Source organism: Exophiala dermatitidis (genome assembly GCF_000230625.1).
Source record: "Exophiala dermatitidis NIH/UT8656 unplaced genomic scaffold supercont1.7, whole genome shotgun sequence".
NCBI lineage: Eukaryota > Fungi > Ascomycota > Eurotiomycetes > Chaetothyriales > Herpotrichiellaceae > Exophiala > Exophiala dermatitidis.
The window spans coordinates 1,677,179-1,701,864 of NW_008751652.1; the positions used below are offsets into that span (position 1 = coordinate 1,677,179).

The window sequence follows — 24,686 nt, forward strand, 5'->3', positions numbered from 1 at the left end:
CTTTTTGTAGGCCCCGCCCGTCTTATCACTTCACGTTGTCGATGTTGTTCCCGACCGACGGCGACTCTTGCATTCATGAGCTTGAGCAACTCATAATCATGCATCAGCCAGATAGTACAGCTGTGCAGAAAGCTTGCAGTTGGCTCCCGAGCGTTCAGAGGAAGGTGGATATCGATTCCTTGCTTGCGCGTCTATCTGCCGGGTTACGGGTTACATGAATCCTTCACAGGTATGACTCGTGGCATTCAAGTTGTTGAGCCATGAAGCTACAGGGATACGTCGCCAAGTTGGCACAAAAGTTGGCTCCGGCTGCATAGGATCCGCCTGCGATTGACCTAGGCCCAGCTACATATGCGCAAGTTCATATGATCATGGACATCCGATGTCATTAAATAGCATAGGTATGATTCGGCTAGAGCTCCGACCTGCGATGTGTCTCTCAGAATATCTTCTTACTAGAAGCATGGTTTTAGTTGCAGCATGGCCTTGTCGCCTAGCCGGAAGGCAACAAGCGTCCTGCATCCGGCGTGGAAAACATTTCCAGGAGACACTGGCGCCTTATACCCTTATTTTGACGGAACCACGTCCAGACTGACCGCTTCAACTTCAACAACAGGACCTGTGTACACTTTCCTCCCCCTGAAGAAGTAGTACACCGCTCCAGCTGCAACCCAGCCGACGAGCACCACAATCGAGTAATTCATGTTCTGAGGGGTGACCGGCTCGTAGCTGGGGAAGGTGCTGAAGACCATCGCGAGCAAAAGCCACATGATCGCAAACACATTGGCGATGGTCCCGCCGAGCTTGCCGAGTCGGAATGGGCCGTAGTCGTCAGACATCAGCTTCTTGCGACCGCAGACCAACATGTAGATTATCGGCAGAATGTAAGATAGATACATGCCGATAATGGCCATGGACAGGATAGCGTTGAAGGCGGTGGTGCTACCAAGGTAGATGAAGCCTAGCGCCGCTTGCAGTAGGGAGACCAAGACAATCATCCGCACCGGGACCTTGAGCCTTGGATGCACATGCCCGAAATACCCTGAAAATGGGATGGCGTCGTCGCGTGCAAACGCCCAGAATGTGCGACTGGTCGAGGTCAGGCCAGCGGCGTTAGCAGCCGTCGCGATGAGACAGATAATAAGTGACAGCACAGTGGCCCCGGCCGAGGACTTGGTCACATTGAGGTATAGCTGCATGAAAGGAAAGCCTGTAGCTGTTTCCAAGAGGGTGGTCAGATCTCCCAACGAAAACAGCAGGACCAGGCAATAAACAAAGCCGATGATGGCGTTGGCGACGACAGAGCCGACCATCGCAATGGGGACATTGCGGCTTGGCCGAGGCAGCTCTTCAGAGAGATGAGCTGCCGCATCGTATCTGTAAAAGGTCAGCCGTGCTGCCCGCAGATTTGTCGTCAACGGTAGAAATCCCATACCCGAGGAAAGGATAGACCGAACTGAGCAAGCCAACAAGCCACGCAACACCATCGTTGCTCCAGCCGCTTGAATTTTCCACTTCGACGAACACGTAATGGGCAGAGTGCTTGGGTGCCATGACTCCGAGAACAATGACAATCACGACGAATCCGACAATATGTAGGACACCTAAACGACCTGTTAGAACTGCTGAAGACATATTCAATCCTGTCCGTCAAGCAAACCGCTTACCCGAAACCAGATTTGTATGTGGTAATATTCTCGACCCCCAAATGTTCACCGCTGCAGAGTAGAGCAGCAACAGCCAGTAGAATAGCATCCCTTGCCACCGTTGAGGGACGTATGTGTCCCCGTGGTTAAGGGTGATGAGGGCTTGGTATTGTAGGCCTCCGGCGAATGCCGCAGATGCGGTGAGGACAATCTGTCCACCAACGGAAATCCATCCAGTGAACCACGACGCCAGGACTCTTCGGTTTTCAGGAGCAAGAACGGCAACCCAATGGTATTGGCCTGCTTGATTGTGAGCAGCAAGAATGGCATCCCTCGGTGGCTGTCTTACCTCCTGCAGTTGGCCATATGCTCGCAATCTCGGCCAGGGAGCATGCGGTGGCAAGTGTCCCCATGAAGGAAATTATGCTTTACCGATGTCAGCGTGAGCCCTGGAACCAAACAGGTCGGAAAGAAGACATACTAGTTGTAGAACAGACACGGTGCGCCTCCGCTGACCAAGGCAGCTGCGACGGCGGATGACAAGGCTTCCCAAGTTGCCATGAGGCACAGGCAGAGAGCGCCGAGAGACCATATCGAGAACTCTCGCCGTAGTTCTTGTTTGTGACCAAGTGCTGCCAGCAGCTCCTCATCGTTCATGTGCTGTCTGTCAAGGTGATGGCCTATCACGCCATCTTCATGAGGTAGGTGAGGGTGATGGTGATGGCCCACACCGCGTTCTTCATGACCTGAGGGACGGCCCATCATGCGTTCTTCATGAGAAACTGAAGGCTTCATGGCTTCTTCCATCGTGGCGGGAAATAGAAAAGATAAATAGCCTGCCTCGAGCACGAGGTGTAACATACAATGGGCATATCTGGGGAAGATAAGGGTATATAGTTATCTTTTTGTTCTCCTTTTCTGTACACCCTACCTCGGCCGGGCTTGATAGGACACTATGCCCCAGGTTGGTTTCGAAGCCACATCACTGATCTGAGACTCAGCATCATGTCCCCCGCGTTGCTTAGCATTGGCACCCTACTATCTGGGGTCGAGGAATGACCCAGCGCGGGCGTAATTCCAGCATTCTGCTGCAACGAGGATCATGGAAATAGGCCCCTGCAGATCGTGGCTGATGATGCACGACGGTTGAGTGGTTGCGGCAGCTTGCGGCAGGCCATTAGGGCCATTCACTGACTGCCAGGACAATAAACCCTAATAAGGGTCTGAGGGTGGTGGTGACGGGAGGACCAAATTCCGCGTTGGCTCGAGGCAGCCTCGACTGGGTGGCTCAGGCCAATCGCATGCAATTGCGCACACCCTGATTCTGTGGCAGTGGAAATGATGCCGCGTTCGACACGACGCCCAATTGACAGCTCGCTCATTGGCTCACCTACCGTTGGCATTGCAACTCCAAAGGCCTTGTCCCTGGCATTTGCGTGTCTCTGTTGAGTCTGGGCTTCTGGAATTCGCCGGAAAGCCAATTGCTATTTATTGATCTCGGTGACTCGCTCAAAGTCAGTTTGCGACCTCGGAACAGTCGAGTGCTAGTCCTACTCACGCTTTAAGTAGTAGGGCCGAACACTTCAGCGAACACTTCATCCCCGGGATGCGATGGAGACTCAATTGTTGTGCTTGATCATGGCCCAAATAGGAAGCCATAGCCGGAGAAGCCCTCGCAGTGCCAATGAGATAAGTTTCCTCTCAGCTGCCCCGTGCCAACACGAATCCGATAAGCACCCGTGATGCGTCCAAGGCTGCCTATCATCAGAATGTTCTGTCATAAAACGCGAAACTCCAGCAGTCATTGGGCCCTCAGAACTCCAGCAATCCAACATATGGAAGACACCGCTTCGGATGCGAGAATGGGCCGTCATGCCGGGGTCAACATGTGTCTCAAATAGGCAAGAGAGATTGCGCTGGACCCGTATGCTCAGGGCGTCCAGCGAGTATATGAAGTGACTCCCGTTCACATGAGTGGCATTGCAGTATGCATTGGTTGTCTGCTAACCCTTCCTCTCCTGAATTGCCCAAACCTTCTCTGAAAAACATGGCGCCCCATCCTTTAGATATTCTTTCGGTCGAAGAGACAAACAAGGCTCGGGATATCGTCGCCAGTCTTCACCCAGACACTGTTCTTAGCTTTCGCGAAATTTACTTGGAGGAACCAGCGAAGAAAGACCTCATTGACTTTCTAGCCGCCGAGCACGCTGGTAAAGATGCTCCGCGCCCCCCTCGAACAGCCCTGGTGCAATACGACGTGATCGGAGCGGACCGAATACCCCAGTACCATGAATCCATCATCGATCTGGATAAGAACAAGAGAGTCTCACATGTTGAAGTCGACAAGTCCCAACATGCAAGCCTTACGCTGTATGCTCGCTCCTTCAGAGAGGGCTCATAGACCACTAACAGCCTTGCAGATCGGAGTTTGATACGCTGGTGGAAGCCTGCAAAGCCTCCCAGAAGTTCAAGGACATTTGCGCCGAGATCCAGCTTCCTGATGGGTTCGAGGTGATTGTGGAACCATGGCCATATGGCGGCCCTCTCCCAGAGGAAGAAAACCGACGATATTTCCAAGGGCTGTGTTTCGCTCAAGACACCCGCTCTGGAAATCCTGATTCAAACTTTTATGCCTACCCACTGCCCTTTATCCCAGTTATGGATGCCCACACAAAGGAAATCATTCGGATTGACCGGCTTGCGACGGGAGGCAAGGGCGATGCTCTTGACGCTATCACCTTTACGAAGAATGTCATCGACCATTGCAAGCCAGCCGAGTATGTGCCAGAACTCTTGCCTAATGGCACACGGAAGAACTTGAAGCCCCTGAATGTGTTGCAACCTGAAGGGCCCTCCTTCTCGGTAGATGGTGGACTTATCGAGTGGCAAAATTGGAGATTCCGAGTCAGCTTTAATCCAAGAGAAGGTGAGTACCTCTATACTATTCCCTTGGATTGCGCAACAGTGGTGCGTGAATTTGTGAGATCAGCATTGACACATGTTAGGCGCTGTCATCCACGACGTCCACTTTGCTGGCAGGAGCGTGATGTACCGGTTGAGCATCAGCGAGATGACTGTCCCGTATGCAGACCCACGAGTGCCGTTCCCCAGAAAGCAGGCATTCGATTTCGGAGATGGTGGAGCAGGAAACTGCGCCAACAACCTTTCTCTCGGCTGTGATTGTCTCGGAGTCATCAAATACTTCGATGCCGTGATGGTCGGGTCGGATGGCAAGGCAAAGGTGTCACCCAACGTGGTGTGCTTGCACGAGCAGGATAACGGCATAGGCTGGAAGCACACAAATTGGCGGACTGGCCGGGCCGTTGTGACCAGGAACCGTGAACTGGTCGTGCAGTTCATCATCACCCTCGCAAACTACGAATACATTTTCGCTTACAAGTTCGACCAAGCAGGAGGAATCACAGTTGAGACTCGAGCGACGGGGATTGTCTCGGTTGTCAACATCGATCCAGGCAAGACCAGCGCATATGGAAATGTTGTCTCGCCGGGTGCTTTGGCGCAGAACCACCAGCACGTGTTTTGCATCCGACTAGACCCTGCGGTCGACGGGTACAAGAATACGGTGCTGGCCGAGGAATCGCGCCCTGTACCCTTGAACAAGGAGACGAACCCGTATGGAAACTACTACGAAGTACGACAGACTGTTCTCGACAAGAGCCAATGGCTTGATGCGGAACCAAAGTATAACCGCGTCGTCAAGGTGATCAACAAAAACAAGACGAATCCGATCAGTGGGAAGCCTGTCGGCTACAAGTTCACTCCTGCGCCCACCCAGCTGCTGCTTGCCGATCCACAGTCTATTCAAGCACGACGGGCGCTGTTCGCTCAACACCACGTTTGGGTGACGAAGCACCTCGATGGGGAGTTCTATGCTGCCGGCCGATACACTTTACAAAGCCGCGATGAAAAGGGTGGTGTCGCAGACGCCATTAAACGGAACGAAAATATCGATGATGAGGATGTTGTCGTCTGGAACGTCTTTGGTTTGACACACAACCCTCGGGTGGAAGACTGGCCTGTCATGTGAGTTCCCTGTTTTGATAGATTTGTGCATAACGACTGACTTGATCGATGTAGGCCTGTCGAGATTCATCAGCTACAGATCAAACCCACCGACTTCTTCACAGAAAACCCGGCTATCGATGTGCCTTCCAGCAAGAACGAGGCGTCTGTTCTCGCCAACGGAACCACAAACGGTGCCACCAATGGCGTGACAACCGGCTCCGCCTGCTGCTCCTAATGTTTTAGCAGGGCGCTGCTGGGGTTGATGATAATTAAAGCATCGCAAAGCGTGGACAAATATCAAATGGCTCCATGAACGCAAAACAGAGGTTGATTTTCGCGCATAGTTGAGCACGCAGCAGAACGATGAAGACATGAAAGCATAGGAATTGTAGCATATGGCAGAATAAGCGGATACACTATCCAACAAATCTTTTAAAAAGTCTACACTGTTTGGTAGATGTCTTCAAAAATCCCAACGAGTCAAGCACTCGATTCTTTTCAACAATGGCTCAACCGTGAGCACGTTGAGTTTCTTTTATTAGACAAACCTATAGCCCTAGTAATGCAACGTCTTGGAGTTTTTCAGCGAAGGAATCTGGAACGTGTGGGACTTGAACTTCAGTTGAAGAGGAGCCGAAGCCTTGTCAGCTGCTGCTTCCTTGGCCAACATCCAACCTTGAACCCGTGTAAAAACCTCGATCTCCAGCCTCAGCTCCGAATCTCAAGACTTACATCTCATCGGCTTGCCAGGAAAACTACTGGTCGAACCAGCCTTAGCCCTGGACACGAGCCTCAGAGATGAAAACTCAGAATCAAGAAAGATGATCTCACATTTTTCCTTCGAAAACTACTAGTTCTACTTCCTAAGTGCCATTCAGATGCCGTACCAGGTAAGTTCCCGAACGCCTTGACCCGACATATCAATCATAAGGTACCTGCGGAAGCAGCCAAGAGAGCGAGAGCCACGCTCCCGCCGCCACACTGCAGAGTCTGGACTTCAATATAATACTCCCTGTTACTGGATAATGGCCTCTCTGTGATCGCTCGCTACATTTATCAATGATATACCTCAAATGCCTTCTGCATGGAGAAAGCCGACTTAAATCTATCCCCTGCGTCGGAGTCGCTACGGTCGCCCCTGTCATGGAGCGACAGCATCGCGCCGCAAGCGACAAGCCGCTCATCATTATTGCGAACGAAGCGGTTACGTGAACCATGGCGGCATTCGGTATCTCGACAGGAGACCGAGACACAGACCCTGTCAAACACAGTCCGTGAATTCAAACCAGATCGCCAACAACGACGATTGTTCTTCCAAGGCGTCCTGCAGTGGTTGATCACACTGGTGCTTTGCGGACTGCTGGCGGCATGTTTGGGCACCTTTGGGCGACTGTCATGGATGACCGTGGGCCAAGTCAAAGCCTTTAATGCCCTTATCGTGTTGCTGTCGGTCTTCCTCGGGAACAATCTGTCGAGCTCGCTGCGCGAATATGCACTGATGTTAAGATGGAGGATTTTGGCGGCCAAGTATCGACCGCTAGAAGAATTCGATCTAGTCATGCACTGCGACAGTTTGCGCAAGGTCATGAAACTGTTTTGGGTGGCTAGGACGAGAAGAACCCCCCTCACCACCTCCTCCTCACAGGATCGAGGACGCCCTGTGCCCTTGTTCGGGCCCAGTGTCTTCCGTCTCAACAAGACTCAATGGCTATGTGTGCTATGGCTCGGAGTAAACATATTGCTTCAGGTCCTCGTGGCGCTACTCGGGTTAACATATAACCTCAACACGGCCGATGTGCCCATCCAAAAGTTCGGGACGATCAGCGTGGCGAATCTGACACTGATCCGCGACATCTGGGGCTCCGACAATCCAACGTTCGATGCACAGTTGGGATCAGCCAATTCATACGGGATCCAGGGTCAGGACTACTTGTTCGTCACGGGCAGTCCTCCAGGTCAAGGCAAGACGCCACGGTACGGGACACCGGGCACACCGACGATCTACACCAACGGCGACTGGAGCGTCATGACCTATGTTTTTCAAGACCTCAACATCCGCAATTCGGACCTCAGTCTCATTTCGCACCGCAACATCACGGCCCAAGCGACCTGTGAGAGTCTACCGGTTCTGCAAGGCGGAGCCGGAACCGGAGCAAACAGCACCATCATCACATATCTCAACACCACCACTGGCCACACCGAAACTTTGGACGTGGTACGCATTGGACCAGGCGCCATGACCTTCGTCGGAGTGTTAGATTCAACATGCGGACCACGATGCACACAAGTGTTGGCCTTGCAGAGCGCCAACGGCGGCACGATCCCCAGGCCATCATTATATTCGTGCCGCAACACGATTTCACCCGTCCAAGGAATTGAGCGATATATCTTCAACAACAAAAGCAACCAAACAGTATCGGCAGCAACATTTCAAATGCCCGATGAACAAGCACGCATCATCGCCGGCGCCATCGGCTGGACCGGGTTCAATTATACGCCAGGGGACTCATACCAATACGCACGCTACGCGCCCGAATCATGGTGGAGCCCGGACTCGCCGGCGGACACGGGCACAATCGCCCGCCGCATTATGGAATTCAGCATCGAGGCCGTCGCCGCCATGGACTACAATGGACCCAGAACAAATGTGAGCGGCTGGTCGCCCGTGCCGGCCCAGGAGGTTGATGTCCAATGGCGCTGGTCCGCTACTATTCTCGCCATCATCCCTGCTGTCCAGTTGGTTGCGCTGGTCTGTGTTATTGCTTGGGGTAATGCTGCCATTATCCGAGATGACTCTTGTCTCAGTACCGCCAGGCTGCTGAGGCCTGTGGTTGATAACCTCGCCAATCGCGGCTGTTTGCTTACAGGTCATGAAATCGCCAAACAGCTTGCCAGTCTTAATGTCAGATATGGTTGGCGGGATCCAAGAGAGCTGCAGGCTAATGGCACAGCGTCCGGATTCACTTTTCGAAATGAGATTGATAGCTCAAAGCCTGTTCGTCATGTCGATATCATTGATGAGACGGAGGGCTGGGGCAGTCAGGGCCCTTTTCCTCCGGGTCTTTATGATGGCTTACCGCTATTAGATGGTCGACATGATGATGCCGAGGACACGCTACAGCAAGACGTCGAGTCGAATTCGGACTCGGATTCAAACTCAGGGTCAGAGTCAGAGTCAGAGTCCTCGGATTCGATCATCAGGCAAACAATGACTGTGCCGCCGCACACAACAAGGCTGCGTGTTGCCAGTATCCGTCGCCGGCGTGCAAGGCGCAGCATGAGTCTATAGGCGAAAGTTGTGGGTTTTGATCACACGACAAGTGTACCTGCTTTTTGACCTGTGTTGTTCTGTAAGTACGATATCTATGATTCATGAGGAAGGTAAAGGAGTGAATACGAGCCATAGAGCATCAATAAGGGGACATTGTCTACTAGGAATGGATGGGCTATAGACACACTGCATGGTCATACGCACATAGCTAACTGTACGGCCCTTCATCCCGACCTAGGTACCTGGCCTACTAGTAGGTGGGATATGCTAAGTAGGTTTTGATATTATCACTGCAATAATGTATCAAGTTAATTCATTCGTATCGTTTATGTAGGTACAGTGTTACGCTTTATTCCCGGGTTAGGCCATTTCACATGCGTCTATAACTATAATATCGACCGCTTTGACTAAATAAGCAGCACACTGCAGCCTACCTGTTATGCTTGTATTGTCCTATCTTGATAGTACGTACTGCCGAATTGCCAAACTACCTGGTACATGTACCTTTGTTATCTGTATCATGATTCGCAGTAGTACCTACTACCCAGGTAGCCAACAATCAACACTCACTACTGGCAGTGTACGCATAACGTGCTCGTATCTCGTCATCTCATCCTGGTGGCGAGCTGTCGCCGGAAGAGGAAGTTGTGTGCTTGTCCCAGAGATGGCTCGCCGTCCAAGCTGGAGATACAGTCCTACTACAATAGTATCCGAGTCTGAGACGTCTGCCGATCCTGTCGGCTTTACCCCTCAGCTCAGGCTCCTCTCTCCGTCCGACCCCAAGACACCGCCCAGGACCACGAGACGGGGCTCCATTACTACCATCGAAGTCAGCATCACATGTGGCACAGAGCCGCTGGTGAGAAGGTCCATCTACTGATGATGTCCTGTTAAAGTCCACGAGGATTGATACGATGCCATGTAATGCTACCACTAGTAGTGTGGCCTAAGACCAGAGAAAGGTCGGACTCCAGATAGCGACGCCCCTCCTCCACAGCCAACACTCATTTGCCCACTACCAACCACCCCCCACACCCGGCGGGTCAAACCACCTCAGGGACAGGTCCCTTTATCAGTCCCTGCATGCCTTATCGCGCCCCATCCCGAGGTCGGAGAACCCTCACCAGTGTCGCACAGACCGCCATGTTGCATGTTGCAGGTATGCGCGCTATACCGCGTTCTCAGTCTGTTCAGGACTTCTCAATGAGAGCCTCAAGCTCAGCGGCAATCTGCTTCAGCTCGGACTTGAGCTCAGATGCCTTCTCACTAAGATAGGAGCCTGCCGAAAAGCTGTGGTTGACAGTGTAACCACCGTCATCAAGAATCTCGGTGTAGTTGGACTTGCCGCCACCGTTCCAGGCGAGCAGGTTGGCAGTGTCGCTCGGGACGTCGGTAAGGGCGCCCTGAGTGGCGATGGCAATCATGTTGGCCTTCATTTGTTTTGGAGTGATTTCAGCCACAGCATAGGCGGAGTCGCTGGCAGGCTGGAGAGACAAGAAGTAGGCCAGGAGACCACAGATGTGAGGAGAGGCCATCGAAGTCCCCGAGATGGTGTTGGTAGCATACTTGCTGCCGATCCAGGTAGACAGGACATTGAGACCTGGGGCAAAGATGTCATTGCAAGTGCCGTAGTTGGAGAAGTAGGCACGCTCATCGGCCAAGGTGGATGCACCGACAGTGATGGCCTTCTCGGCGGCGGCAGGAGAGTAGTTGCAAGAGTCGGCGTTGTCATTGCCAGCGGCGACGGCAAAGTGAAGACCTGCGTCAACAGCTGCGTTGACTGCAAGATCAAGCACTCTAGACTTGCCACCACCCAAGCTCATGTTGGCAACGCTGCCCTTGAAGCCCTTCTTCTTGCCCTTCTTTGCAGCCCTGACTGCCTCACTGTGCGCATTGGCGGCCCATTCAACGCCTTTGACGACGTCGGACATGGTGCCAGAACCATTGGATCTCAAGACCTTCACAGCATAGACATTGGCCTTCTTGGCAACGCCGAACTTCTTACCAGCAATAGTGCCGGAGCAGTGTGTGCCGTGACCGTTACCATCAACATCCTCGTCGCCGGCTGGGATAGTCTTGCCCCAGCTCGCACGGCCTTCGAAGTCGACATGCTCAGTATTGGTGCCAGTGTCAATAACATAGGCATCAACACCCTCGCCGCCATCGGCCGAGTAGAGGTATTTGTTGAAGTTTCCGAAGCTCAGGGAATCCCTGTGGGAGATACGAGCCAGGCCCCATGGGGCATTCTTCTCGAGGGACGGGGACTCTTTCATGGTGTGGACTTCCGAGTCACGTTCGATGTATTCAACCTAGGAGGCAGGTGAGCGAACATGGCCGGGGGCAAATGCGTGCGATAAGGACGACGGCGAAAGATTTGGGGAATCCAGGATACAGGGAGGAATTGTAAGGTCCGAAATCTCACAAAGCAGGAAGGAAAAGTGCTTATCGGGGTGAAACAAAGTGATCTGGGCAGATTGACTCACATCTGGGTGCCTGCGGACAAGCTCGATGACATCCTCATCGAAATGACCGGCATAGCCCAACAATCCTCCAGGGATGTTATACGTATGTCTCAACCCCTCGAAGATGGTCTCATCACCCGACAGTGTAGACTGGCTACGCTTCCGCAGCTCTTGCTTGGTGCCCTCCCGAGTCAGGTGAATGTCCTGAACCCAGTTATGGTGCACCGTGGCATCACGCTCCGTGACATGCTTCTTGAAGACAACCATGTAGGAGTTTGGAATCTCCTTCGCGTTAGAAGAGGAGATGACCGGAGCAGCATCGTTGTGGATGGTATCGACATTGATGATGGGCGAACCGGCCGCCAGTAGGGGGAGGAGTGATAGCCCAAAGAGGCCCTTCATGATGACGACAGCGGAGGCTCAACAGAGACGATGGCACCGCTGGTAAGAAGGTGAAAGCGCTGCTTGGAAGGGTCAAGCAGTGCTATGCAGGAGATGGAACAGAAAGGGGGATGAAGATGGATGGGAGGAGGAGATGAGAAGAGAAGGAAGGAGGGTGAGATAGATGAGATGGATGTATGGACGATAAGGCAAGGCGGAAGCCGAGATGATGAAGCATGCGGGTGGGATGGCGTGTGTCAGTAGCAGCGGTCGCAGTCAGTAGACCAGGTCACTGCCACACCAGGCAGCGTTGCACATGACTTGGAACTTGACACGTCCGACCTGCGACTAGCAGATACTAGCACCACTCTGATGTGGGAGAAGCGCCATATAGAGCCTACCAAAACAGAAACCACAGATGCTAGCAGCAGTAGCCGTCGGGGGCCAGGAGGGATCAGCTGTCCGCTCTCCGCTGTCCTCGGTCTCCCTGGCCGCAACCGGGGCTTGACCACAACTACCAGATATGCAGTGTGGTGAACTCTACTTCCAGGCTGCACTGTGTAGTTGTCGTACACTTCTGATTGCGGCGTGACCAGCCACTCGAGTGCCAGTGCACCAGCCCTCTGGTGGTCGAGTTGCCCGGGCGCCCCAATATATACGGAGTTGGATGCGGCAACTGGCAGCAAATAATGATAACTAGCCACAGATCTCTGGGGGTGGCTCAGGCCGCATTATGGCCAGGCTACTGTATCTTGCTTTATTGCAGACGGTCCCTCCGCCTCCAACAATAATGATGGAGATCCCATGACTAGATACGGAGCGATATGACATCTCGAAGGAATGATAAAACGATAAGACATCATCCAACCCATCTTACAATGTGCTCACAAGAATTGAAGAGTCATACAGTAGAAGCCCATAACCATGGCAGCAGTCTGCGTTGAAGGTTCACGGTCAGATACTCAAGTGCTACTAGAACAGCGGCAGAACTCAAAGGGGCAGTTCTCATTCAGGCACGTCACCGCACTTCCGTGTCGGCCACGGTATTTCGTGCCTCACTGTCATTGTATGTTACGTTGGAACGATGCACACAGTTGATGTAGAATGCGACAGTCATTCTATGATCACGCCCTTACGATAGTTGCAGCAACATTGCTGGACTTGTGCATTCCCTTCTCCTCTGCCTCTCGCTGCTCGATCGATCCTTGATGCCGTATCTCACTCCTTGCACTCAATGTGCTCGATTTGTCCGCCGCCGTTAGAACAGCATCTGCTTATCCGTGCTAACAACCCCTACGAAGCATCGCGACGCCCAAGTATGGCATGACCCTACCGCCGCATTATAGTGTCTCTCGTCTGCTATGTCTCTTTTGTTAAGCCTCACTTCAAGGCCGGGTGTCGTGACACAAGAGGGGGTCTAGACGACATGGGCCTCACCGCGAATACTCGCCTGCGTGCTGTGTCAACCGCAGATGTGCTCCGGCCACAAGATCACGATATCGCGTCGATCGTCCAAGGGCTCGACGCCCTCGATAGCAGTTCATATACTGCACTACAGAACAACCTCGACCAATCGACCCTTTTACAGCAGCTGCGGCATATTCTAAAAGATGACAATGAAGTCCATGCAGCCAACAGCGGCTTCAGACGAGCAGGCGGCTTCCAGGCATTACTCCGTCTACTTCATTCCTTGGTGGACCGCTTATCTGCCCAGGAAAACCGGTCTTCCCATGTAAGATCCTTTCTCCAGGCATTGGCCCAGTTGCTCGCTGTTCTTGGTGCAGCCCTGGAGACACACGATGGGAATCAAAAATACTTCAGGACAAAGGTAGATGATGGTGGTTGGGAGTCCCTACAGAAGATTCTTGAACGGTTTCTGCCTATTCTTTGGCAGGACGCTGGGAATGGATTGTCTGTTGAGCAGTTCTTTGGTCTCCTCTTTGCAACTGCGGTTGGCACGGAGATGGTTGACGATATCTACACTTCGATCGCAAGATCTATGAAATCAACGGATGATGGTCTTTTATCAGACGCCTTTGTCGACTCCGTACGTGCTGCGGTCTCGAAAGCCGCCTCCAAAGTCGATCGTCTGGCGGTACCGGAATTGTTGACCACGATACTTCGTCTCTGGAGTGCAAGTATCAACGCCGAAGATGTCCCGCAACGTACGATCAGAGTCGCCCTTCCTCTCAGCATCACAGGGATCCTCGCGGAATCACGGCACAATGTTGTCTCTGCCCATACTGCTGGAGCGTTCACAGCGATTCTGAGCCTAATCTTCAATGACCGTCTCTCCACGGTCGAGAGAGCCTTATTCAAAAAAGCAGCCTCTATCCTGTGTCAGGAGGGCATTTCCAGCCTAAACGACGCTCATTTTCTCTTCAATCGAGCGACGGCAACAGCCGATGCTGCATCATTTCTACTTGACTCGATTAAGTCATCACGGCAACCACCATGTATTCAATTTGACTTGTCACAACAAGGATTTGCTTCCACCGAACTAGCCACTCTAGGCAGACCATTCCCTCCCATGGACAGTGCTGGTTACACATTGAGTCTCTGGGCTCGCTTCGACGCGTTCGATAGTCAGGTACACACTACCCTGTTTGGCGCTTTTGACAAAACCCAGACTTGTTTCATGCTGGCATATCTCGAGAAGGATACGCATCACCTGATCCTCCAGACTGCAATACAGGGAACTAGGCCAAGTGTAAGATTTAAGTCTGTGGCTTTTCAGCCGGAGCGGTGGTATCACATAGCTGTGGTGCACAAGAGACCCAGGACCACCTCATCTTCCAAGGCATTTCTTTTCGTGAACGGGGATTTTGTCGAACAGCAAAAGGCGAATTATCCATCTGTCCCTCCGACTGAGCGAGGATCAAGTACACCCAAGATTCAAGCATTCTTCGGAACGCCTCAAGACCTGTCGCCGGATCCGACAGGGACAACATGCCTGTCAAGGTGGTCTTTAGGTCCGGCAGTTCTCTTCCAGGATACCCTGAGTGACGACCTGATTGCCGTTTTCCACCACCTGGGCCCAAAATATCACGGCAATTTTCAGGACTGCCTCGGTTCTTTTCAGACATACCAGGCATCTGCTGCGCTGAATCTGCGCAATGAGATGCTCCATCCAGGAAGGGAGGAGCAATCGGAGCTTCTCCTGGCGATCAGGCAGAAGGCAAGTAACCTGATCCGGGAAGACAAGATTCTACTCAGCGTCTCACCTGCCGCTGTCTTGGACAATGACGACCGCAACAACATTGATGAAACCCAACTTGTCAAGTCTCTTTCCAAGTTGGCGGCCAAGAATCTGGCCGCCTACACGCGATCGGGGACCAACGCCGTTGCCATCAACGGTGCGGTCCCATCGATCAACGACGCGCTTACTCAAGCTCGCGGTGTGCTCATGCTTATGGGTAACCCTACCGTGACAGTCCCACAGTCATTGGATGACGCCAGCTGGCGCCTAGGCGGTTGCTGCGCCGTTGGGCTGGGGTTGGTCCAGCGGGCTCGTAGCACCGATGAAGTTGCCCTGGCTGTCGATATCTTGTTGGAAACAGTAAGGTACAGCTGGAGAAACAGCGAAGTGATGGAGAGAGAAGGAGGTTACGCCATCCTGGCAATGCTCCTGAAAGACAAGCTTGCGTCCTCCGTCCAAAGCAACGGAGAAGCAAAGGCTGGAGCTGCAATACCCACCCCTAGACTGGATAGGAACGGCTTGAGCCTTCGGGTACTCGAGTCAGTCTTGTCTTTCGCCGGGTATGACTTCGAGGACCCGACCAAGTCCGTGATAAACAATCCCTTAGCTTACAAGATCGTGGTAGCTGACACCAGCATCTGGAGGGGCGGCCCTCCTTCTGTTCAGGAGCTATACTTCCATCAATTCGTGGTCTTTGCGGAAGAAAGTCAATACAAACGGTTCAACATCAAACGGTTGGCCAGGATGAGGGTAATGAAGCGACTTCTAGAAGCACTCAAGTCGGAACCTGTTGCAAAAGCTATTATGCCGATGTACATGGCGGCGTTCAAAGCTCTGTTACCTCAGTCTCTCTCTGCCGAAACGCTTCGATCCTTGGCACTGTTTGTGACATTCTCTGTAAACAGACGCCACACTGGGTTGCCGCTCCGAAGATCAACGCGCAAAGAACCGCGACGAAGAAGCTCATCAAGCGGCTCCTCAAAGGCCGCCAGAGACGACTCGAGCTCCAACCTGTCGCATTTTGAGATCGGAGTGGAGGTTCTCAGGCTTTATTCTGAGCTATTATGCCGTCCCGGTGATGATGCTATGATCAGGAAATTTGCTAAGACCGTCACCAACAAATGGCTCCTCTACCTATTGTCGGAGACTTCCCCGGAAGTGGTGGTTTTGTCGATGAGAATATTGGCAAGGCTGCTTGTTGTACATGGCGATGCATACGTGAAGAAATTCAAGGACAACTCGAAGACCTCTGGTTTCACTATCATGGCATTCCGCCTCAAGAGATGGTGGCACCTTCCAGCCTTGTGGCCTGCCTGTTTTGCGATATTGTTTGGCCTCGACGTTGGGAATCTCGATCTTGACAGAAATTTTGACCTGTTTGGATTCGTCGACCTCTTCTCGAACAAGAAAGAACTCTCCGTTGTATATCCCGAAATCTTTGAGGTTATCATGAGCATGCTGCAAAGCGGTCTCAAGACAATCGTGTCATCGAAGCGACATCAAACAGCATCCACTCTGGCACCTCCGATGGAAGATCTCAATCAGCCACCCGAAAGACTATCAATGTCTACTATGGCGCCACCAAATCCTCTCCTCACAATCGTAACGAGCCAGCATGTGGACACATTCAACACTGTCGTCCAATTTCTCGCAGATCTTCACGCGAGATCCCAGAAGTTTAGAGATTATGCTGCAACTTCCTCTTATACTCAAGACCTGCTCGCTGTCCTGTTTCCAGTGGTAGTGGGCTCAGACGTCGTTGAGGCTCGCACCGAATTGGACGCTCGTGACGCCATGCTTACCTTTGATGGAGGAGATGTCGTTTTACATCCACTCTCAACCGCCCCACCTATCATTCGCATGACTGAGACTGAACCGCCGTCTGCTGTAACCCGCGGCAAGACGCTGAGAAGGGGATCGTCCTTTGTGCTAGTGACGAGGGAACACACTCAACACAGTAGCGGCGGTAGCCAAGCCACTGATGCTGCTGGGTCCAGCTCTGCCGTAGGTCAGCCACCTGTGCTCAACGAAGGTCATTCCATCGTCCAAAGCCTGCTTGAGATTGTCATTGCAGTGTTCATCGACCAGATACTCGCAAGAAAAGACTTCCCAGGATTAGGTCTCTTTTTGAAAACTCCACCAGGCTTCATTGAGCATCAATCTTATTTTGAGACATGGATTTTGAGAAACATGGTATCGCAGCTGTCCAATCAGGTAGCTTTGGAGCCAAAGGTATTGGTTGAACCAAGGGTTTTAATCAATCTGGCCCGTTTATTTAGCCACTTCGAAGAGGCTCTTTTTGAAGGATGGTTCATTGGTGGTGCAGATGCTGTGCTTGACTTGTCAGGATCAGTCTTGGAGTACCTTCAACGCTCTGACGTTGCTAAGTTGAAGAGTGTGAGGCTCTGCGCACAGACAATTGCCGTTATTCGTGCAATCGTTTTTCGCATAGTGCTGCTGGGCCTTTCCTCCGTTCAAGAAGCAGACTCGTTGCCGTTCCTTGAAAAGTTGACCTATTGGCAGACAGTCCTGCTTTCCGCTGAAGACAACCAGTCAACATACCTACAGCTTGTTTGCTATCTGCTCTACGCCAACCTCGTCTCATGTACCAGTGCTGTCCGCGAAGCTGCTGCCAATCTTTGGAGGATTATATTAGTGCAACGGCCAGATGAGGCGGCTGCAATTCTTGGACAGGTTGATACTACGGAGCAAAAAGGTCTGGTTGCCAGCTTTCAAAAAGTGGTCGAGCTTGACAACGAGACCTTCCTGTACTGGGTTGATGAGCATAGAAATGAACTGGATCTGTTGTTCTTTGACACGCTATCCAAACAGTGGAATGCCTTTGTCGCCGCCGAAAACAAAAGAACCGAAGAAAATGGACGCATGAGAATATCTCGCCGAAGAGAGAAATTAAAACAGTGGGCTAGGGAGGAGGCCGAGCGTGAGGAACTCATCCGCCGCCATGAGGTAGCCTTCGAGAACTGGACGGCAAACATTTACTCCTCTGAATACCTCAAGCATCAGAGATTGCTCCAGGATCAACAGGATGATCTCATTTATACTGAATCCAGCTTCAACCGTATGGAAAGGGATATCACCAGGCCTGGAGGCCTCTTTCAGGTTGATAGAGTTCGCAAATGGAGGCTGGATCAGACAGAAGGAAGGAATAGAATGCGTCTGAGACTGCACGAGGATTTCTCCAAAACTGACGAGGGAAGGCAACCGAGGAGGAAAGGCTCGGACATGCCACAGTTGCGCGTGGATACTAAGAGCACGAAGGTATCGTCAATGGATGCCATAGGCGTTACGCCAGGCGGTGCTACGCCTGTTGTCAAGAGCCCTAAGCCTCTGGACAATGGCAGCGAGCCGTTTCCGGAAATCCCGGAAGGCACAAGTGAACACCAAAGCAATAGTCGGGAGGGGAATGGTGCAAGTGGCGAAAGTCTCGACGCAGACGACACTTTTGAAATGGTCGAGGACCCCAATGACACCTTGACCGAGTTCGAGGACAAGAACAGAAAAGTGATGCGCAGTCTCCATCGGGGTGACCAGGTTAAACACGTTGCCAATATTTCTCGGGTTCTGGGCCTTGAAGCTGTGGAGGGACTTCTCATACTGGGCAAAGACTACATTTACCTCCTGGACAATTTCTTCCAACGCGCAGACGGCGAGATCGTGAATGTCTGGCAAGCGCCGCAGGATGAGCGCGACCCATATGTGCGCATGATCTCAGGGCGCGATGTCGCCGACCGGAAGCAAGTCTCACGAAACGATGAACATGGCACGCGGAGCTGGAAATGGATGGACATCATCAGCGTTTCAAAACGTCGGTTCCTTTTTCGTGACGTCGCGATCGAGATCTTCTTCAGCGACGGGAGGAGTTACCTTCTGACCGTTGTGTCGCCTGATGTTCGGAATGAGCTCCACTCTCTCATCAGCGCAAAAGCTCCGTCCCCTGGCGCCCTGAGCAACACTCAGCCGGAGACCGCCTGGCGTTATGAGACGTTGACGAGCATCGATGACGAACCGCAGAGCCTTGGATCAAAGTTCGCCAACGTCTTCGGACAACAATCGAGCTCCCTGGCTGCTACCCGAAAATGGCAAAAAGGAGAAATGTCGAACTTTCATTATCTGATGCTGATTAATACAATGTCAGGACGGACATATAATGATTTGACCCAATATCCCGTGTTCCCGTGGGTCATTGCGGACTACACCAGCGAGGAGCTGGATTTCACCGATCCTAGAACTTTCCGCGATTTGTCCAAGCCTATGGGCTGCCAGACACCTGAGCGGGAGAGGGAGTTCCGAGAACGGTACCACACATTTGCAGAGATGGGAGACGACAACACGCCAGCTTTCCATTATGGCACTCATTATTCCTCGGCCATGATTGTGTCCTCCTACCTAATTCGCCTACAGCCTTTTGTCAAATCGTACCTTCTGCTGCAGGGTGGTACCTTTGATCATCCGGATCGCATGTTCTTCTCGATTGAAGGGGCTTGGAAGTCAGCATCCCGTATGAACATGACTGATGTGCGGGAACTCACGCCCGAGTTTTATTACCTTCCAGAGTTTTTGGTCAATATCAACGACTTCGATTTTGGCACCAGGCAGAATTCATCCAAGTCAATTGGGAACGTAGAGCTCCCTCCTTGGGCCAAAGGCGACCCCCACATCTTCATCGCAAAGCAGCGAGAGGCGCTTGAAAGCCCCCATGTCAGTCGAAATCTTCATAAGTGGATTGACCTTATTTTCGGAAGCAAACAGAAGGGAGATGCAGCGGTAGAAGCGGTGAATGTATTTCATCACCTTTCCTATCAGGGCGCGAAGGATATCGACACCATCACGGATCCTCTGGAGCGACTAGCCACAATTGGGGTTATCCACAATTTTGGCCAGACTCCATACCAGGTGTTCACCAAACCACATCCCGCGCGGGACCAAGTCAGGCATCGGTATAAACGTCTTGATACCGCTGCAGAGTCATTGACCCGAGTTCCGTCTACTCTGCTGGATACTGGAGAGAGAGTGGCCTCGTTGAGCTTTTCTTGGAAAGCAGATAAATTACTTTGCTCTGGAGCGTTCCGCCTCAACATTCCTCCTACCTACGAGATGTACATGGAGTGGGGGTTCTCTGACAACAGCGTCAGATTTTATTCTACGGACAGCGGCAAACAACTTGGACTATTTGAGCATTTGCATATTGGGCAGCTGTCATGTGCACTGTTCACCGATTCAAAGACGCTGGTTACCGCTGGAACAGATTGTACGGTGGCAGTATGGTCTGTCATTGAGGGAGCCAAATCAGTGGATCTCCAGCCGCGGGCGACGCTATTCGGACACCGCAAACCGGTGACCGTGTTAGCATTATCGAGGTCGTTCAATGCCTTGCTTTCCGCCTCGACCGATGGGCAAGTAATGCTCTGGGACTTGAACCGTTGCGAATTCGTTCGCAAGCTCGATGAAGAGCTGGTGGTGAACTGTGCGGCCATCAACGATGTGACAGGCAACATTGTCCTCTGTCACGGCCACGAAATCAGCGTCTACACGCTGAATGGGGACAGGCTATTGAGAGAGGAGTCGGGCGATCGTCTGCAGGAGGGCATCATTTCATGTGCCTGCTACGAAGGGGCAGGAAGTGAGTGGCTTGAGCGGGACCTCATCTTCACGGGACATAAAAGAGGACAAGTTCGGATCTGGAACAAAGTCATCCGGGATGGTCACTTCGAATTGGAGCTCATCCGGCAATTGAACCATGCAGATAACAGTCGGGACGACGGAGCCAATGTTGGGGCAGGGATTAGCTGTATCCTGCCCATGTCCCAGGTGGTGTATACCGGGGATGAAGACGGAAGAGTGGTATGTGTCGTCCTCTGATTCCTCCAGGCCATGGAATTACAGCTAATTGTTTTACAGTATGAATGGAATTGTGTCCAGAGGCACTAGGCCTTCACCACGCAAAGTCTTCAGGGTGGTCCCCGTGAAACTCATAATTTCCAGGCACAGCGAGGCGCAGGTTGGCAGGGTTGCATTCTTGAATACCATGACGATGACTGGGAATCAATCAGTGGCCGGCTCAGACCAGATGGGTGGTCTTTTCACGTTCTAAAACAGGGTCGTTGGGGATAGAAACGTTGTCTTCGAACACGGCGGTGGTGGGTGGAACAAAAGAAGTTTTTAAAAGTGATACTGTCTTTGGACAACCCCAAGATGACGGGACTCCGCAACAAAGAAATGATAAAGCCAATGTAGACCAGTTCAAGCAAGATCCTTGTGTGACACTAATTACCGTATGCCACTCTTGGATGGAGGAGGTGTCTGAATCAGCTGCAGGCAGCCCAAGGTGCGCACATGTGTTCGTTCCAGCATCGGGTTCATGCAGTGCAGCTAGCAGCTAGGCGGCTAGGCATCCGCTGGCCCCGTTCCTGGTAGTGGGTAGAACTGAGCATGTTGTATGTACTGTACTTAGTCTCTTGATCACTGTGGCTTCTGCCAGTGGTTCTGCTCGAACCGGTCGACGAGACGCGTGGACAGGAGGATCAAAGGTGCAATGAGGTGGTTAGGCACCTGCAGGCAGGAGGCCAAGAATGGACCAATCGAGGGTGTACACGCTGCTGGGTGTTGCCAACGGTGTGAAGACGACCGCAGGCGCAGGCGTGGAGCAGAGGGAGGCTCGGCGGCAGGTCTTACGTGAATGTGAAGCGGGCGAAGGGTATATGCACTGCACTGCAGTGTTGTAATTAAATAATGAAATCTTGAGGACGTGCAATTTAGTTGTACAATAAGTAGCACCTCCTCCTTGATGGCCCGAGTGGTGATTCTGGTGTGGGTTTGATGATTGTTGTTGACATCTGGAGAGATCCGAGGTGATTCCGGCTGCGTCTCTCGTCTCCGTCTTGGGTCTCTAAACTGCATGTGGCTGGCGTGGAGCGGATGGTGGTTTCCTGGCTCCAGTTGGTTGCCAATTGCCCGGCCAACTGGCGAGCGAGGCGGATGTTTGTGGTGGTTTTGCTTTGTTTGTCGCCAGGATGCAACATCGGCGGCTGTGAGTGGTCCAACCTGTGTTTCCCGCAGCCACCGACGGGCAGCACCAACCTCCACTCGGCCATCCTGCGCCCTGAGCCTCTGTCCTACTTCTACCTCCATCGTGGCCCCTGCTCTCATGCTTCTCTTCTTCTTCTCTGCATCACATTACCCTCTTCAAGGACAGTCCGTGGCATTTCTTGCGTCGTCGTGGTTCAAGTTGTTGCTGGATTTGTTGTTTGGCTTCTGCTAAGCGTGCATTGAAGAGTCTTGTAACAACCAACAACCTCCCTCTCTTCATACCACAACCCCCTTCCAAAACCCCAATTCCAGTCTTGACTCTCGACTGCCGAAAGGTACAAGAGAGTTGAGACGCCCCCGAAGACAGGCAATCTGGACTTTGACGCCCGAGTCCCCATCCCAATCAGTGTCTTCCCGTCTACGTACAGGAGCGACGCTTCTTCTCAAGAGACTACCGTCACAAAGGTAGAAGGGGAAGTCCAATTACCACCCACCTCCTCGCGCGTCGGACGGGAAGATACTCGATTCTCCAAGGAAGAAGTCGATATCACCTACCAGGACAGCCGTCCACGCCGCGACCAGTCCACCGCCGCCAGAGAAGACGTCCGTATCTTTGAAGAGCGTGACCGAGTTGTTCGCGACTCAAGGTATCCAGAGGTTGAATTGACCCGTGAAAAGTATGTGTGGTCAATGCGACAAGATCCCCCATCTGCACCCCAGATTGCCCCGTGCACGCACGCTTTGACATCCGGCACGCTCGAGCCACAACCACCACGTTTTGTGACTGACAGATGTCCCTCCGCTCCACAGGTACCGTGCACCAGCCGAATACCGCTCCGCTGCCGCCGCCGACGTTGACGTTGAGATCGACCGCCGTCAGACCTACGACCGATCCTACGAGAGTCAACTTGACATCACTGAGCGCGACTACCGCCGCCGCACTTCTCCAACCTTTGACGTCGAATACGAACGTCGTCGTCCCCAGCAGCAACAAGCAGAGGTAACCGCCACCTTTCAACAAGAACAAATCACCGTCGAACAACCAAGAAAATCCACAAACATGGGCTACTACGACGACGAGGGCAACTACCACAGCTTCCGCCGCGGAGTGGAGCGTGCAGTTGACCGCATCGCACATCCATTCTCCCACCACGACCGTGAAAGAGACGAAGTGGTGATCACGGAGCGTGAGACCAGCGGCCCCAGCAGAGTCTCAGGGGGCCGCGTCGAGCAGGTCCGCTACGTCGAGCCTCGCTTCGGCCAAAAGGGTGTCCCCATCCAATGTCACTTCATCCGCATGGGCGACATCCTGTTGCTCCAGGGTCGTCCGTGCCAGGTGATTCGGATCAGCATGTCTTCCCAGACCGGCCAATACCGATACTTGGGTGTCGATCTGTTTACCCGTCAACTGCACGAGGAGAGCTCCTTCGTCAGCAACCCCCAGCCCAGTGTCGTCGTGCAGACCATGTTGGGCCCTGTCTTCAAGCAGTACCGTGTCTTGGATATCCGTGACGACGGTACTATTGTCTGCATGACCGAGACCGGCGATGTCAAGCATGGCCTGCCTGTCGTCGACCAGGGTGGTCTTTTCAAGCGAATCGAACGTGCCTTTGCCGACGGCTGTGGAAGCGTCCGTGTCTTGGTTATTAATGACGGTGGCAGAGAGTTGATTGTCGATATGAAGATCATCCATGGTTCCAGATTGTAGATTTGAAGGAGAGGAGACAAACATGTGTCTGCGAGTAATGGGGTGAAAGGGAAGGGGCCGAAGTTGTGGTTGGCTTAAATTGGACTGAATGGGGTGATTGGGATTTACAGTTAGGATTTGAGCCGAATATACGCTGGCACACATACATGTTGTTAGAGTACAATCGATTCAATGAGGATAACTTCAGACACATCAAGCATTGCAATATCCAGGGTTGTCATGTTGTATTTCTTGTCCTCTATTTACTGAGAGTAAACAACGACCGGGTGTGAAGACATAGCTAAGCGAAGGGTAGATACATAACTCCGTAAGTCATGATTAATATGGATATATACGGTATATATAAAGTATACATATATGTGTGTTTGTATGCACATGCACGCATGTGAGAAGGTAAGAGTGGTCTCTCTTGTCCAGAGGTAGTCATACCGCACCGACATTTGGAATTGGGACAGTCGGTATCAGTATCGGTATCGACATCAGATAAATAGAATATGGAACTTGCAGCAGGCCTTTAATGGCTGGGTTAGGCTAGCCGGTAGAACTCGCCGACGTCCTTGAGCGGCTCCAGGTCTTGGATTTTCGATCACTCCAGTGCAAGATATCGCGGTAAGATAGAGGTGGCTGCGATAGCAGATGCCGGCCGCAGCATGACAGGACGTGTTTGAGGCCGGTATCGGGTCGAGTGTCATCAAGGCCAACGAAGTAGGTTCCCATGTGAGCATGCTGTGAGCCACTCTTTGTTATCTTTGTGACAAGATTCAAGTCTGGGAGAGATAAGACGGTATCGTTTCGGCACCTTTGCTCAAATTGTATCTCTCAGCGTGGAACATGGCGGTCGAAGTCATGCTGTTGGCAAGCCATGTTATGTCGGCCTGATGATGGAAGTCGAGATGCTTTGAAAGTTGTTCCCTCAGATTGGAAGCGGCGTAGAGACAATATGAAT

At 52.3% G+C, this 24,686-nt stretch overlaps 6 protein-coding genes across 6 annotated transcripts; 4 read left to right on the plus strand and 2 right to left on the minus strand.

The window, feature by feature from the left end:
- Positions 1–92: 92 nt before the first annotated feature.
- Positions 93–3,275, minus strand: HMPREF1120_08436 (uncharacterized protein). Its single transcript, XM_009162689.1, has 6 exons — positions 3,205–3,275; positions 2,128–3,150; positions 1,996–2,072; positions 1,668–1,946; positions 1,436–1,604; positions 93–1,377 (listed from the first exon to the last, which is right to left on the minus strand). The coding sequence occupies exons 2-6, from the start codon at positions 2,505–2,507 to the stop codon at positions 567–569; spliced, it is 1,716 nt and encodes a 571-aa protein (XP_009160937.1). The 5' UTR covers positions 2,508–3,150; positions 3,205–3,275; the 3' UTR covers positions 93–566.
- Positions 3,276–3,693: 418 nt separating this feature from the next.
- On the plus strand, positions 3,694–5,907 carry HMPREF1120_08437 (copper amine oxidase 1; the record flags this gene model as incomplete). The annotated part of the gene is made up of 4 exons (XM_009162690.1): positions 3,694–4,016; positions 4,067–4,572; positions 4,652–5,690; positions 5,745–5,907. The coding sequence occupies 4 exons, from the start codon at positions 3,694–3,696 to the stop codon at positions 5,905–5,907; spliced, it is 2,031 nt and encodes a 676-aa protein (XP_009160938.1).
- Positions 5,908–6,756: 849 nt separating this feature from the next.
- HMPREF1120_08438 (uncharacterized protein) lies at positions 6,757–8,961 on the plus strand (the record flags this gene model as incomplete). Its single annotated transcript, XM_009162691.1, has 1 exon — positions 6,757–8,961. The coding sequence occupies one exon, from the start codon at positions 6,757–6,759 to the stop codon at positions 8,959–8,961; it is 2,205 nt and encodes a 734-aa protein (XP_009160939.1).
- Positions 8,962–9,266: 305 nt separating this feature from the next.
- On the minus strand, positions 9,267–12,431 carry HMPREF1120_08439 (cerevisin). The gene is made up of 2 exons (XM_009162692.1): positions 11,427–12,431; positions 9,267–11,252 (listed from the first exon to the last, which is right to left on the minus strand). The coding sequence occupies exons 1-2, from the start codon at positions 11,805–11,807 to the stop codon at positions 10,134–10,136; spliced, it is 1,500 nt and encodes a 499-aa protein (XP_009160940.1). The 5' UTR covers positions 11,808–12,431; the 3' UTR covers positions 9,267–10,133.
- On the plus strand, positions 12,373–21,308 carry HMPREF1120_08440 (uncharacterized protein). Its single transcript, XM_009162693.1, has 2 exons — positions 12,373–20,847; positions 20,905–21,308. Exons 1-2 carry the CDS (start codon positions 13,213–13,215, stop codon positions 20,932–20,934), a joined length of 7,665 nt encoding a protein of 2,554 aa, XP_009160941.1. The 5' UTR covers positions 12,373–13,212; the 3' UTR covers positions 20,935–21,308.
- A 702-nt stretch (positions 21,309–22,010) lies between these two features.
- Positions 22,011–24,059, plus strand: HMPREF1120_08441 (woronin body major protein). Its single transcript, XM_009162694.1, has 2 exons — positions 22,011–22,709; positions 22,843–24,059. The coding sequence occupies exon 2, from the start codon at positions 23,093–23,095 to the stop codon at positions 23,738–23,740; it is 648 nt and encodes a 215-aa protein (XP_009160942.1). The 5' UTR covers positions 22,011–22,709; positions 22,843–23,092; the 3' UTR covers positions 23,741–24,059.
- Positions 24,060–24,686: the final 627 nt, after the last annotated feature.

What these genes read in the sequence shown, in the direction of transcription:
- HMPREF1120_08436 (XM_009162689.1), bottom strand. Translation starts at nt 2,507, where the DNA reads ATGTTACACCTCGTGCTCGAGGCAGGCTATTTATCTTTTCTATTTCCC. An exon ending in CATATGGCCAACTGCAGGAG is followed by an intron (nt 1,947 to 1,995) that starts GTAAGACAGCCA and finishes ACAATCAAGCAG; the next exon opens with GCCAATACCATTGGGTTGCC. An exon ending in ACATACAAATCTGGTTTCGG is followed by an intron (nt 1,605 to 1,667) that starts GTAAGCGGTTTG and finishes CAGGTCGTTTAG; the next exon opens with GTGTCCTACATATTGTCGGA.
- HMPREF1120_08439 (XM_009162692.1), bottom strand. Translation starts at nt 11,807, where the DNA reads ATGAAGGGCCTCTTTGGGCTATCACTCCTCCCCCTACTGGCGGCCGGT. An exon ending in TTGTCCGCAGGCACCCAGAT is followed by an intron (nt 11,253 to 11,426) that starts GTGAGTCAATCT and finishes CCTGCCTCCTAG; the next exon opens with GTTGAATACATCGAACGTGA.
- HMPREF1120_08440 (XM_009162693.1), top strand. Translation starts at nt 13,213, where the DNA reads ATGGGCCTCACCGCGAATACTCGCCTGCGTGCTGTGTCAACCGCAGAT. An exon ending in GGGATGAAGACGGAAGAGTG is followed by an intron (nt 20,848 to 20,904) that starts GTATGTGTCGTC and finishes ATTGTTTTACAG; the next exon opens with TATGAATGGAATTGTGTCCA.
- HMPREF1120_08441 (XM_009162694.1), top strand. Translation starts at nt 23,093, where the DNA reads ATGGGCTACTACGACGACGAGGGCAACTACCACAGCTTCCGCCGCGGA.